The sequence below is a fragment of the Lissotriton helveticus genome, chromosome 1_1, assembly GCF_964261635.1.
Source record: "Lissotriton helveticus chromosome 1_1, aLisHel1.1, whole genome shotgun sequence".
Lineage (NCBI taxonomy): Eukaryota > Metazoa > Chordata > Amphibia > Caudata > Salamandridae > Lissotriton > Lissotriton helveticus.
In genome coordinates, this window is record NC_136057.1 from 934,158,812 (window position 1) to 934,173,529 (window position 14,718).

The window sequence follows — 14,718 nt, forward strand, 5'->3', positions numbered from 1 at the left end:
TTGTGTTATGATCATCAATTGCAGCAACCGGTAAACTAGATTTAAAAGCAGGTAACTTCCCAACTTTAATGGGGTTCTCATCACCTGGGACTAAATAAAGACCCATTAAAGCTAAGTCTTTCCAGCCCACGATGTCTTTGCCTTTTTCTGCTACATAAATTTTTGTGACGGTCTCCCTCCCCAAGCATTGGACTAATCCTTCAAAATACCCTAGCATGTTAATATTCTTTTCCCCGAATGCTAGTGGATTAACATCAGATTTAATTAGTTCGACTCTTTTGTCCCATTTTTCGTAAAATGTTGAGTCTCTAAGGATCGTGTATGGGGAGCCTGAATCCGCCATGACTTGGAGATGTACATTATCAATAATAGCTGCACAAAGTGGACCCTTAATAGAATCAATGTCGCCATTAGCATCAAGAGTTACAATAATGTTCTTAAAAGATTCAGTGCATGTATCAAAGTCCACCATATTAACATTCGGGGGTTTCTTCGCGAACCTGCAAACCCCTTGAAAATGTCCAATTTTTTTACATATCGAACATCGTTTTTTGAGAGCAGGGCAATTTGGGGCGTTGCCAATGTGATCCTTTGAACCGCATCTATAACAAAAGTAAGATTTTTTCTTTTGGTTAAATTTATTTGGTTGAACTCTGCTTTTGTTAGCAATGGCACAGAGGGTTTCTCCTTCATCAGAGTCATAGCAGTCTATAGCATTAACACCTTGTCTAGGTTGATCCAAAACAATTTTGCTGGTTAATGTAGAACGTTCAATGCTAAGAGCAAGGTCTATGACTTCACTCAAGGATGGGTTCTTGCACCCCAGAATTCTCTGTTTAATTTTCCTTGATGCGCAATTAAATACGAACTGGTCTCTAATAAATTTATCAGGAGAAGGTTCGAAATTGCAAGTGACTGCTAAAACTCTGAGTGCAGCGATGTACTCTTCCACTTTCTCGTCCTCTTTTTGTTTCCTGGCATAGAAGTTGTGTCTTTCTAACATAATGTTAGGCTCGTCACAAAATTGTTTCTTTAACCTTGCAATGGCTTCAATGTAGACGTTCCAGGGATTATCCCCACTTTCATCTAGTGAAATAGGTGGTGCTATGGGAACAGTACTCTTGAAAATTCGCTGACCAGCTTGTCCCAAACAACCAAAAAGGATAGCGAATTTCCTTTTGTCAGTATAATCAGTGGCATCAATAGCAATTAAATGATTCTCGAATAACCCGAACCATTCAGACCAAATTATGTCTGGTGTGCCTGGTTTGCTCAAGAAAGGTGGGGGTTGTGTAATCTGATGCCACTGGTTATTAGCCATGTTTAATACCAAAGTAGAAAAATGAATGAGGTTTATAAATCAAAAATCACAATATTAATATTAGCAAGGTGTCAGTTTTAGCATGGGTATATGTGACTTGAGATGTGGAAGTTCTAATTAGTTAATGAGGTTAAATGTTTCAAGATATTGTAATTATGCAATCTTGAAATTGAAAAGCGTGCGTATCGCTGTGAAGATACGCTGTTTACAACCTTGATATTGTCCTGTGTTATTCTGTTGAAAGCGTGCGTGTCGCTGGAGTAATACACAATAGTAAAATGACTATTAACGTGTGTGTCGTTGGAGATGACACGCAATGTAAGGGTTTAAATCCAGCAGTAACGTGCGTGTCTTTGAAGAAAATACGTGGAGTGAATTATTCTTAGTAATAAATGCCAGACTCGTTGTATGTCGGAAGCGTGCGTGTCGCTGAAGTGACACGCAAAGTTTCCGATCACAACGTGCGTATCGTTGAAACTGCGCACATTAATTAATACTTTCAATCAACACAGTACCTTGTTGTGTCTTCAGTCTTCAGCGATACCTCAATAAAGTTGTAGTTCGAAGAAACTTCCAATGAGTTTGGTCGAGAAGAAAGGTGATTGTAACCGACCAATAGGAGTCGCTGAAATACGGAATTGGGGAAGGCAACTCCTTTGATTGGAAATCGGTAGTTTCATCCGGCCAATGACGTCACATGAAATTGACGAAGTGCTGAATCCGGGGAAAAAGGTCAGCGTGGGTGGGGTGGAGTTTCCCGATCGTCGCCAAAATATGTAATAAATACAGATGAAGCTGTCGATTCAGGTAATTGAGTTTATTCTAATTCATAGGTAACTCCACCCGTCAAGGACGTCTGGTCTCCGTGAAGCCGGCGGTTACAATGGCTAACGGAAAGACTCAGCCGTCCCTGCGCGAGTGAAGTAATTCATAAGACAACAGGGTATCCACGGCCGTGGCGCGTGTATACTTATTCTTAAAGGAAAACACTCTATACTCAGGCTTTGGCTCGTGAGATGGATGGTGATCGAAGCCCCGAGCCAAACCCACGAGAAGACGGCAATGTGAGCGGAGCCCGCCATTACACTGCCCTTTGTAGAGCGACACAGACCAACCACCCCATCACTGATGCAAGCAGAAGATTCTTGTGCGATTTTCTAGATCAGGGGCTTGTCCAGCACCGCAAACACTTCTGAGCGCTATGAATACATAGTGCGTAATAACTCTCCTTCGAAGCGCATCCAAATATTGGCAGATACGAGGCACGTGGAGATACAGTGTCTACCAGGAGTGGTCAGTTAACATGAGTGCTTGGGTCATGTGGTCACTGCCCAAGAACACGCTGACCGGATTCCCCACTCAAGAAAACAGTGTGATCCTGGTCACATTCTCAATAATAGGATACTATGAAAAGGATATGCTTTTTATTGAAAGGGAAAATGTTTACAGGCTCCGTTCGACTAAAAGACAAAGGCTGGGTTGGGGCACTGAAAACTGAGCTCTGGGAAGAGTCACCAGGGGACAGTGGTGAAAAGAGTAGTGTATTGTGCACTGGGCCGGTCTCGGTCGCACTATGAGTTAAATATAAGAGGGTTGCAGACAGGGCTCGCACTCCCAGGCGCACCAGTTTACTGCGATGGGCACCCGAGCGTATCTGGGCTACTAGGCATGTGTAAATAAACTCTGTGCCACAGTCATGACAGATTCAGTATTTTCATGTTTCTTTAAAAGGATCGAATGCAGAGCTGCTGCGGGCGGGAGGGAGAGGCATTGTTGTTGTGGTCACAGGAGCTGGGGCGCGATCTTGGGGAGTAGGGCGGTGTGCCCCTCCATTCGTCTCGGCGGTGCCCAGGAGCAGGAAGCCCACCGGCTGAGCACAGATCTGCTGAGCTCTCCGTCTACTGGACAACCACCGCCGGACCCGGTGCTTAATACTCTCGCCCGCTGCCCCCGGACGACGAATGTGATGCCCTAGTGCCCACAGCCTCGCCCTCCCGTGCCGGAGCCCCTAGTGGTCGGAGATGCCCCGGGTGCCCAAGCCACCCAGAGCTGCCAGGCTATGCCCAGCCGCTGCCGAGGTGGCACCGCTACACCTCCCCTCCTCCCATCACGGCCAGCATCTGCGGCTGAAATGCCCCACTTACATTCTGTCCGAAACTAGCAGGCGGCTGTCGACCATCATCTCGGGCAGGAAATCCAGCTTGTAAGAAGTCATGTCCAGTCCCCTGTGCTTGTCGTGCGTCCTGGCGAGGAGCGGGCTGTCTCGGAGTCTCTCTCTCCTGCGTGTGTGCGCGCTCTCTCGCTCCTCCTCGCAGGCAGCGTGCTGCTGCTGCTGCTGGCCGGGAGACAGGCAGGCACAGGTGCTGGAGGCCTCCCCAAGGCGGCAGCCGGAGCAGGCAGTTGTCACATTCTCTCTTCCCCCCTCTCTGCTCTCCGCCAATCCCCTCTGAAGGCTGCTGCTGAGGCAAGTGTCTGCACAGCACCAGGTGCTGAGGCGGGGGGCGGAGCTCCGCTCACTGCAGCGCCTTAACCCCTCCACCTCTGGAGGGGCAGTGCCTGAGCACCGCTTCCGCTGCCTCCCCCACCCAGGCAGGGGCGCATGTTACTGTCACGCGCCTGAAAACAATGTACCCGGACCGTGCGCACACTCCCTGCCTGCCTCATTTGCACAGTGTGAGCACGAGGAGGAGGGCACGCAGCGCCGAGAATTACAGACCTTTCAGGCGCTTACAAGCGAAACTCATTCAACCAAAAGCGGTCACACATGCATAAAGTATCATTCGTGAAAAAATGCATCTTTATAGGCATAAATACTGAAAGAGCGCCAGCTCTTCTGCCTACCAGCTACATTCGAGCGCCCGCGACCCAGCTAGATAGTATTACTCCGGGGAGCACTCGCAAAAGAGGGGATCGTTAGATCTTTTTTTTATGTAGATGTCCACCTTTTATTCAGTACTTAGTCCATAGGGCTAGTCTGTTTCTAAACACCCCAGTTTGGCAGATAATGGAACAGAGGCACATGGAGATATACAGATGTGCCCAGGATCACAGACTTGGCACGGCTGAGATTAGAACTCGGGTGTCATAGTTAACATACAAACAATTTTAATCAACTCATGTTTCTTACAAGAAAGAAAAAATACAAAATTGAGGTTCAAAGGGCACGGTATAATAATACGTAATGCCTAAAATGCTCACATAAATGACACTTTATTTAATATTTCAATAATGTCTGCATCCTGTAAACAAAAAGAACACTTTTATAGCGCGCTCTACCATTTTTCTGATCTCAATGTGCTGTTCGGTGCATCTATTACCGAATCAATGACCCACATTTTATGGACTTCATATGGATGAAGGGCTAAGCGGCCCCGTATATCCGAACTAGGATTCATCCCCTACGAAAACAAACCAGCATTAAGGGAAGCATCCCGGAAGAGATACAAATAAAGTTGCAGTAAACAAACATGTGACATATTCGGGAAGTCGTCAGTGCTCATATAAAAGTTGTCATTCTCATAATGAATGTAAAGAACATCTTTTCTTTTTGGGTTTGGAATTCTGTAGCGGTAGCGAAATATTGAATGGAGATAGTGTCACATCACGTGTTTTCTACTGTCATTTGGGGTGGGAGGCTGTTTGATCCCAAATGTCTATATCACCAGGGAAGAGCCCCTCCAGCCTCCAAATCGGTGACATGTGGCTCGTATCACACCGCCCGCTTGTAGATTTACATACATGAACATCACCATCCACACTCATCCCCAAACAATAACACAGGCAATATTTCTTATGCAAGCTGATTTTCGCACATGCATTCTGAACATGCTAATACGATAGCTCAGTGGTACAAGCACTCGCTGTTGAAATGGATGTATGACGTTACAACGCACACTTTTACAACGCATACCATTACAACGCAATTTTTACAACGCAACATCCATTACAACGCACACCATTACAACGCATACCATTACAACGAATACTTTAAAAATACCTTTACAACGCATTCCACTACAACGCATAGTACATTTACAACGCATATCATTACAACACATTTCACTACTTTGCATATAAGGTAAGTGTTGGATAGTGTAGGGGTTAAAATTACTATTCTAACTCCAGGGGGTGCAACAGTAGGGTAAGTGTTGGATAGTGTAGGGGTTAAAATTACTATTCTAACTCCAGGGGGTGCAACAGTAGGGTAAGTGTTGGATGGTAATGTATGCGTTGTAATGGTATGCGTTGTAATGACTGCGTTGTAACGGTGTGCGTTGTAGTGTCATGCGTTGTAATGACTGCGTTGTAAATGTATGCGTTGTAATGGATTTTGCGTTGTAAAAGTTTCGTTGTAATGGTAGTGCGTTGTAAAAATTGCATTGTAAACGTTACATACCGTTGAAATATATGTGCTACAGGTTCAACTCAGCCTTTCATCCCTTTTGAATATGGTTAAAAAAATGCTATTGAGAACGAGATAGTAATTCCCCTTACTTATAGCGTAGGAGCGCCGTAGTAGAAATAAATAGAACGTTTTAAACGTAGCTTGCAGTATGAACAAGGCCTCTAAGTCGCCTCAGGGAGAGCTTTTCACATGGGGTATGTATCATCGGGGCCTGCTACTAGCTGTCTATTCATTTTATTTAATGCCAATACTATAACCTTGAACCACAGCTACACGAGTGACGTCAGCAATGGAAGTGGAAACAATCAAGATGCATTGGCTGGCAGAAAGGATAATCAACCCTGGTATGTAGTTGGGTAAGGGTGTGACAGTGATTGGCAACTCAGAGCCTGTAATCATAGATGGCACCGGCATACATCAAAAGGATCATAAACGGTATATGGAGCACACACAGTACATGTTGTCCTGGGATAGCGTTTGAGGAGAGTAATGGTAGAAACACGTTTGAATGCATTAGTCAATAAGAGATGGGGGATAACCACACACGCACCTTGTGATCTCAGGACAGGGGGCAAGTGATCCCACCCTTTTAAGGGGACAATAGGCAAAGTTTTAAAGAACCCTTTTGTGGAGGCCAGTAATGTAGGATGTTAGTACATCCAGCACCGTCAACCCGAAATCCGGGAACGAATTTCAAATCTTTCTGTTTCCACCAAGACTTTAGGTATTCTTTTTCAGTTTGCTTCACCCCTTTTCAGTTGGCTAGACTCACTCTAAACCCAAGCTGCTATTTACTTTTGTATATTGGGAGCTGCGTGTGACCACACAGAGAGAAAAATTCCTCTGTAGGGCCTGGAACAGGCCCACAAGAGGGAAGACCTTGAGGAGCCTCGCTCGCATTCTTAGTGTCCAGTTCTGCTTAGACTTCTTTCAGTCGGGGAGTGGTTATCTGTCAGGTTAGTGCAGTGCGCCATCCATACATCCTACTATTTAGATGCTACCTCACATATTAGCTGCAGTCGTTAATCACCTGGGTCAAGTTGGTTGCCTTTGGTCTCAGTACCGCTGTGTAGGGGGACAGGTTCTACTGCACACCCATAACACCCTACTGACGTCTGAGAGCTTTTTGTCTTGTACAGTAATATCCCAGTTGTAATCTCTGAGTTGTGCCTCCACATTATGTACCTCAGGGCAACCATCTAGGTGTGTTTAACTCCCACGAGGGTGAAGGGCAGTGATTTAGTCACATAATTCCTAACGCTCTGCCTATCTCCTCTCAGGTGCTGTCCAGATGGCAGGTTTTGTCCTATGAGCCATAAGTCCGCCCAGCAGTGCTTAATTTGAGCCAGTGGTTTTTGGTGATTGGCACCGGCACTTATTTGTCAACACTTGGCGCTTGACAGTCTGCCACAAGGTGGCGCTGTCTGGCTAATGTAGAGGTGACTACAACAGTTGATTATTAATTCAATAAACATTAAAAATGAATAATACCCGCCGCCTAAGCCCTTCTTATAGCGTTGGGGGCCTGAAAGAGTCTGAATTGCCACGCTTGTAGGAGTGACATGGTTAGTAGTTGTGTTGGTACTGTCATTGGAAGCGCTGGCAGGGGCAATGTGTTGTTCAAGCAACAGTGGCCTCCTGACAAGAGCCTTCGCACGTGCTTTTTTTTATTTTTTACAAATCAAGCACTGCAGTGCCCAGCTAATTGTAAGATGCAAGCTCAAGTACTACGAACAGAGCCTGAGGAAGTCAAAGGTTCAGTTCCACTCTATACCCACAACCAGGATGCCGTCCCACAACAGTCAGTGTGCACTATCCAAGCAGCCTATCTACGGAGGGCCGGCACTGCGGTAAGGCCTGTCATGGCAGCTGTAAAGGCTGCCGGTCTTTTTCATAGATGGTAAGTGAACCATCTTTGACCTTCACTGGCACCTGCGTGCCATCAAAGAGCAATACATTCTTATTCTATCTCAGCCGACCTCCCAACAGCTTTACGGTCCCTGCTGAATGTTAAGAGCAGTCTCTCCTGTGAGGAGTCCAGAAGAAATATGAAAACATACATCAAACACAATTTAGATAGAGGTCACCTGGAAGAGGCAAGCCATCTCTCTGAGAGGGTCAGGCATATCCTTCCCAGGCAAGGGTGGTGGGGGGAATATGGGGGAACCTGTCTGTAGCAAATACTTGGTGGGCCGCCAACCCCTGGCTAATCCGATGTCAATAGGCCATGGTCAGGACTGAACTGCTAACACTAGTTCTAGCTTTGTATACACTTTTTACAGGGAATCCCAGGTGGCAGGACAGGCGCATTATGTGTACTGTGTCCACATGCCTCCCGCTATCCAGTTCAACAACCAGCCATCGAGTTCAATAAACAAACCGTGGCATTATGTAGTTTAAATAAAAAACCTGTGATGGCACAGGTAGAAGACACAGCTGCAAGAATAATGCAGGAACATTCTTCAAGACTGAGTGCGCTGCACAGACCAGCAGGAAAAGGCGGGTTGGGCTGGCCTACAGCAAAATCTGAAGCCATCCCTGCAGGTGATTCTGCTCTGAAATACTGGCCAAAAGAATGAATGAGTGGCCTGAAACAAGAATTAGCAGCAGTCACGTGCTTGCACACCTGACTTGTGACTGACTTTCCGCCGGCCCTTTCAGCCTGACATAGCAGAGCCCCCACTTGCCATTTAAACATGCTGCACTTTGTGTTTGAATGTGGCATTTCAAGACGGATGTCACAACCTGCCCTCTCAACTCATAAGTTCAGGACAATGGTTTCTCTACAGAAATCATTATTTTTTTCTCTTCTCTCTCTCTCTCAACAGAATCATTTTCAGAAACCTGCCCAGTACATTGACTGGCCCATACATGCATTACCCCAGTTAAGGCCACATTTCGAAGGCCCTCGGGAGTCACCACGTCTCTCGTTATGTATTGTAACGGTGACCAGCATATGCTGTACCAAGCGTGAGCTGAACGAATCGCAGAAAAGCAAGCAAACCTCACAGGGAAGCAATTAATTTGTGCCAGACACCCACAAACGGAAGACAAGCTAAGGCTGTGAAAAATAATAAAAAAAACACTTTAAATGTCAGAAAATCAAAATGAGTCCTTTGAGGCTGCATTGGTTTTCAATGGGTGTTCAGATCCTAATGCAATTCTCCATTGTGGAAATCGCTAAGATTTTTAGAAAAACCTCAGGCTGAGGAGAAAAAAAACACACTCACTGGAAAATGTATTTAAGCAGAACATTCTTAGAGTGAAATAGCATAGAAGAATCAGCTATTTGTGCACGTTCATTCTGCGGAAGAAAGCATGCACTTTCACTGATTTCTCAGGACTTGTGTGTGTATGTCTCTAGGAAGCATCTATGTATACTATGTTTTCCACATGACTCACTATCGCATGATTGGCTCCAAGTACTTCATCTAATAGTCTTATGTATTCTGGGTGCAGTAGTCTTGGATTGAGTCCGTTAGATTAAGCAGCAGATTACAAAGATTCTTAAAGGGAAAGCCAGGGGCTGCAACTGTAGTGTCCCCAGGACATGGAAATTCATGGGTACATTGGTGAGGACTATACCGATGTAAAAGGATGAGGGCAGGGGCTGGAAATATGTGGAAGAACGTGGTTTAGGCCATGTAAACAGTAACCCCCTAATACGTGCTTGATAGAATCCCACCTTCCTAAGAGTACAGATCCCTGCACAGTAGTCCAGGCAGCCAATACAGCCATCTCAAACATATAGATTTCAATTAATGTTGTTCAAAAGGGAAAACTAACAAAGCGCATACCTAAGGCTTTGTTTTCACCTTACATTCTCACAAGGCACAGGGACTAACAAATGCCTCATTAAAAGCCTTGCGCTTCTGAAATATTTATTTTCCTTTTAATTACATGTGAATTAGCTACAAGGAGCTGCAGGGAAGCCCTCTTGCAGGCTTAAGCCCTCTCAGCAGTTTGCTCAATTCTAGCCTCAAATCCCTCTGGGGGAGAGTGGATTCAAAGCAGCTTTTAATCAGACTGCAAGGAGGCTGAAGCAATGCGCAAGTAGGTCATAGAGAAAGCACTGCCAGCGTGTAGGTTACTGTTTTATTTAACAGCGGTAGCAGAGCATGCCTTTTAAAACACATACAGGTGTGCCATCAACGCTCCTAATGCAAAATGTGAGTGGTCAGATGAGGTTAAGTCTGAAGAAGGCGTTTCAATGCAGTCCTGCAAAGGTTACAGTTTTGCATCCTATCAGGGAGGAATCAGTCTTTCATCCTTCCAGAGGTGGTGAAAGGAATACCTTTAAGCTGAGAGTGGAATGCAACCCAAGTTACATATGGGCTAAAAGGTGGTACCAATTGTAGGCTGTGCACTACTGAAGTGATATCACATATCATATCAAATCATAAACACCTGTCATTTACAGTGATATGAAGTCACAAGAGCTATATGGAAACACATTGATATTATTTGCCAGAGAGAAGCGGGAGCAGTTTGCTTACAAATCATGCATTATGCACAGAATTGAGTCACTTAGCACAGAAACCGCAACTTAAAATGAGAGCGGTACATCTTCTGATACCCACAGAAATTGCAGCATGGGTACCTTCCCTTCTCTGTTTATTGCATTTCCTTTATTTTTAAATGATGCTGTTTGCTCAGTTTTTTACAGAACTTGTTAAGAAACGTTTAATACTGTCTAGGCCTAACACTGGTGGAAACTTCAAGCTATTTTGAACCTATAAAGGCTGCAGAACGCTTAACCCAACATTAGACTTTGACCCAGAACAACAGAGAGAAAGGCAACAATGTGGGCTAGAAGGAAGAGAAAGATGAAAAACAGTGGCAAAGAAAGAAAGTAGGGATGTTAAGGGACCTGCTAGAATGACATACAGGGGCAATTGATGTATGGCGGTGGATGAAGAAAGGATGAAGAGGAGTGGAGAATAGACATCCTTGGTATTTGCAACCCTGGTATTCAGGAGCGCTGGTAGTGGGCTCCTGAGAAACACTTTAGACCAGATTCATTTTTCTACATATTAAGCACTGCATCAGACCTGAAAGTATCAGAAACACTGCATGTTGAAGGCAAGGTAACCAGCAGGGAGACACGATGGCAGCTGAGTTCACACGCAGCAGAAATCCAGAGCTTTCTCTGACGTTACAGGAGCTTCTATGATGCTAGTAGGTGACGATGCTCCATGTTGTCAGTATGGAGAAAAGACCATGACATGTTTCTTGTTATGTGCCTTCTGGTAACCTAGCAGTTCCATGCAGTTTGGGTCCTGGTTTGCTCCTGCTAAATCAACTGGATTAAAACCTGACAAAAGAGATTGGTACCAGACAAAGCAAGCGATTGGAAAGATTGTGTCCTGGTAAGTTGGGGTGAGGTGAATTCCCTATCCTTATTTCATGAAGATTTTGCAGCCCCCATAGTTTTAAAGATCAATTCATCAGAGGCTTTTGGGAGTGCACTCTGGTGAAATTTTAGTGAAGGAGAGACAAGCACAGTATATTATAGATTGTCACTAAAGTGACAACAATGATCAAAATTCAATAGGTTTTGGAAGCAGTATAGAAGAGATATATGGGTATTTACATCCATGATTCTTATGGGGGAAATAAATGGCATTTTTCACATTTTAAGTTATGCAGACCTAGTTACAATGGTTAGTGCCCCTCTATGGGTAAACATTGTGGACGGGCTGGATCTCGGTCTGACGTGGTGCGGTTTCTGCCGGCTTAACCAAGGCTAAACTATGTTATGTCCAGATATTAATATAAACCGGCCTAGGACGCTGCACACCTCTTCATAAAGGTATCCAGGCCATGCTAAGACAATAGAAATCAAGGTCATATTGCAATTTTCAAATATGGCAATAATATGCAATGCAGTGCTTTGGTCCAAAATTCTGCACGTGGATAGAACTCCTGTAAACGAAACCTTTAGCACATGTGGTAGTAAATGGTCATATTTCGATGGATTTCCCACTGGGAAGAGGGACGAGACAGGGTTGCCCCCTGTCTGTTACTTTTTGCACTAGTACTGGAGCCCCAGGCGGCGTAGGTCTGGCAAAGTATGGTCATTCGGGGACTGAAGTGGGCGATGGGGTGGGAAGACCGTATCTCGCTTCATGCGGACGACATACTCCTCTATATGGCCTGCCCCGCCCGCTCCATAAACAGCCTACTAGATATCTGTGCGACGTACGGACGTGCCTCTGGATACATGATAAACTGGGCAAAGTCCCTTATTTATGTACTACACGGGCCCGCTCAGAGGCTCCCGTGGCACTGCAATATACAAATTGCGACTGAAGGATTTAAATATCTTGGTATATACATTACACATAATCATACGCGCTTCATCACAGACAATCTCACAAGACCACGGACACGACTCCAAAACGCTGTCAAACATTGGCGCTCCTTGCCGTTAACACTGCTCGGAAGAGCAGCTCTTTTTAAGATGATTATTTACAACAAGGGGTGGTGAACTGGGATGGTGCAGTGAGCTAAAAAACGGTGATGGATCAAGCCCTGATCTTTTGACTGGGTAGGAGTGTTCTGCTTAATTCAGATACTCTGTCCATCACCACCCCCCTTTATGAATCGTTTTGGCCACCACAAGCGTGGAAGGGTATGCTCAGATGTGAGTCCCTTGCTCACTGCACCATCAGGATTCAAGCAAGCCGGGCCAAAGACGGCTGTAATGCCAGAAACCGGTCCCCGGAAGCTTGTTTCCTTTCCAGTAAAGAATTGGCTTGGTAGTTTGGTCTGCCCTGTTCCCATGATGCACTGGGCCAGGGACAGACTAATTTGCATGTAGCCAGGTTCTGAACTGGGATGGTGCAGTGAGCTAAAAAATGGTGATGGATCAAGCCCTGATCTTTTGACTGGGTAGGAGTGTTCTGCTTAATTCAGATACTCTGTCCATCACCACCCCCCTTTATGAATCGTTTTGGCCACCACAAGCGTGGAAGGGTATGCTCAGATGTGAGTCCCTTGCTAACTGCACCATCAGGATTCAAGCAAGCCGGGCCGAAGGCGGCTGTAATGCCAGAAACCGGTCCCCGGAAGCTTGTTTCCTTTCCAGTAAAGAATTGGCTTGGTAGTTTGGTCTGCCCTGTTCCCATGATGCACTGGGCCAGGGACAGACTAATTTGCATGTAGCCAGGTTCTGAACTGGGATGGTGCAGTGAGCTAAAAAACGGTGATGGATCAAGCCCTGATCTTTTGACTGGGTAGGAGTGTTCTGCTTAATTCAGATACTCTGTCCATCACCACCCCCCTTTATGAATCGTTTTGGCCACCACAAGCGTGGAAGGGTATGCTCAGATGTGAGTCCCTTGCTCACTGCACCATCAGGATTCAAGCAAGCCGGGCCGAAGACGGCTGTAATGCCAGAAACCGGTCCCCGGAAGCTTGTTTCCTTTCCAGTAAAGAATTGGCTTGGTAGTTTGGTCTGCCCTGTTCCCATGATGCACTGGGCCAGGGACAGACTAATTTGCATGTAGCCAGGTTCTGAACTGGGATGGTGCAGTGAGCTAAAAAACGGTGATGGATCAAGCCCTGATCTTTTGACTGGGTAGGAGTGTTCTGCTTAATTCAGATACTCTGTCCATCACCACCCCCCTTTATGAATCGTTTTGGCCACCACAAGCGTGGAAGGGTATGCTCAGATGTGAGTCCCTTGCTAACTGCACCATCAGGATTCAAGCAAGCCGGGCCGAAGGCGGCTGTAATGCCAGAAACCGGTCCCCGGAAGCTTGTTTCCTTTCCAGTAAAGAATTGGCTTGGTAGTTTGGTCTGCCCTGTTCCCATGATGCACTGGGCCAGGGACAGACTAATTTGCATGTAGCCAGGTTCTGAACTGGGATGGTGCAGTGAGCTAAAAAACGGTGATGGATCAAGCCCTGATCTTTTGACTGGGTAGGAGTGTTCTGCTTAATTCAGATACTCTGTCCATCACCACCCCCCTTTATGAATCTTTTTAAGATGATGGCGCTTCCTCGGTTTCTATACGCCCTTCAAAATACGCCGTTGCCGGTAGAACCCACATATTTCACAACGATCAACGCGGATGTGACCAAGTTACTATGGGATGGTAGAATGAGTCAGATAGCCTTGCATAAACTCATGGGAGGGGGTGGTACGATGGAGGAATTGCCCTTCCTAATACAAAACAATACTACTGGACTTCACAACTCATGGTTATAAATCAGTGGCTTCATGTGCCACATGACGAGCCAGCATTTCGCATGGACAGACATCTACTCGAAAAAGAAGGAATTCTGAGGACATTGTACAATAAAACACGGCAACCATCACTTACAGGCCCGACAGCCCATATGATTAAAATCTGGTTTGAGGCACAGCGCGCGATGGGATGGGTGGATGTAATCACAGAGGCTACGCCTATATGGGACACCCGACTAGGTAAATTGAGCAACACAAAGGGATTCAGACAATGGGACCTAATAGGCATTACGAAGGTCGGGATATCTGGAAGAAAGCAGAGGTCATCCCATTTGAACAACTGCAGATAACAAGGGTTGATACAGACAGAGACCTTTAGATACCTGCAGGTTAGACATGCGCTCCAAAGTGCACTACAATAGGGCGCACAGCTGCCAGAAGCCTCACCTCTGGAAGATAGACTCCTCACAGACCATCTGAATAAGAAAGCCATCTCCCTAGTATACCAAAAAAGAATAAACAACCAGCCAGATCCCATAGTAGCTCTTAAGGAACGATGGGAGATAGAACTGGGGCCATTAGACGAGGCAGATTGGCAGGAAGCATTGGGGCCTCCCAGGGAGCTAGCAATCCCTTCAAGGCTCAGACTGCTACAATTGAAGTCCTACACCGAACCTATTACACACGTACGCTTCTTCATAAACTGGGGACTACTAATACACCGCTTTGCCTGAGACAATGTGGCCTTCCTAGTACATTCCTACACACCATCTGGGAATGCCCCAAAATTATGTCATAC

The 14,718-nt window shown here is 45.7% G+C and overlaps 1 protein-coding gene across 24 annotated transcripts in view; it reads right to left on the reverse strand.

Moving 5' to 3' along the window:
* CELF2 (CUGBP Elav-like family member 2) overlaps positions 1 to 14,718 on the reverse strand; it is a 1,322,506-nt gene that overhangs the window by 537,056 nt on the left and 770,732 nt on the right. The window contains exon 1 of one of the 24 annotated variants that reach the window (XM_078676923.1): positions 3,466 to 3,790. The exons of 22 other annotated variants lie outside the window; for them this stretch is intronic. In XM_078676923.1, the coding sequence (XP_078533049.1) occupies positions 3,466 to 3,536 (71 nt within the window). In that variant the 5' untranslated portion in view covers positions 3,537 to 3,790. Of the gene's footprint in view, positions 1 to 3,465; positions 3,791 to 14,718 lie in introns of those variants that run through there. One more of the 24 variants, XM_078676831.1, reaches the window with a different exon arrangement.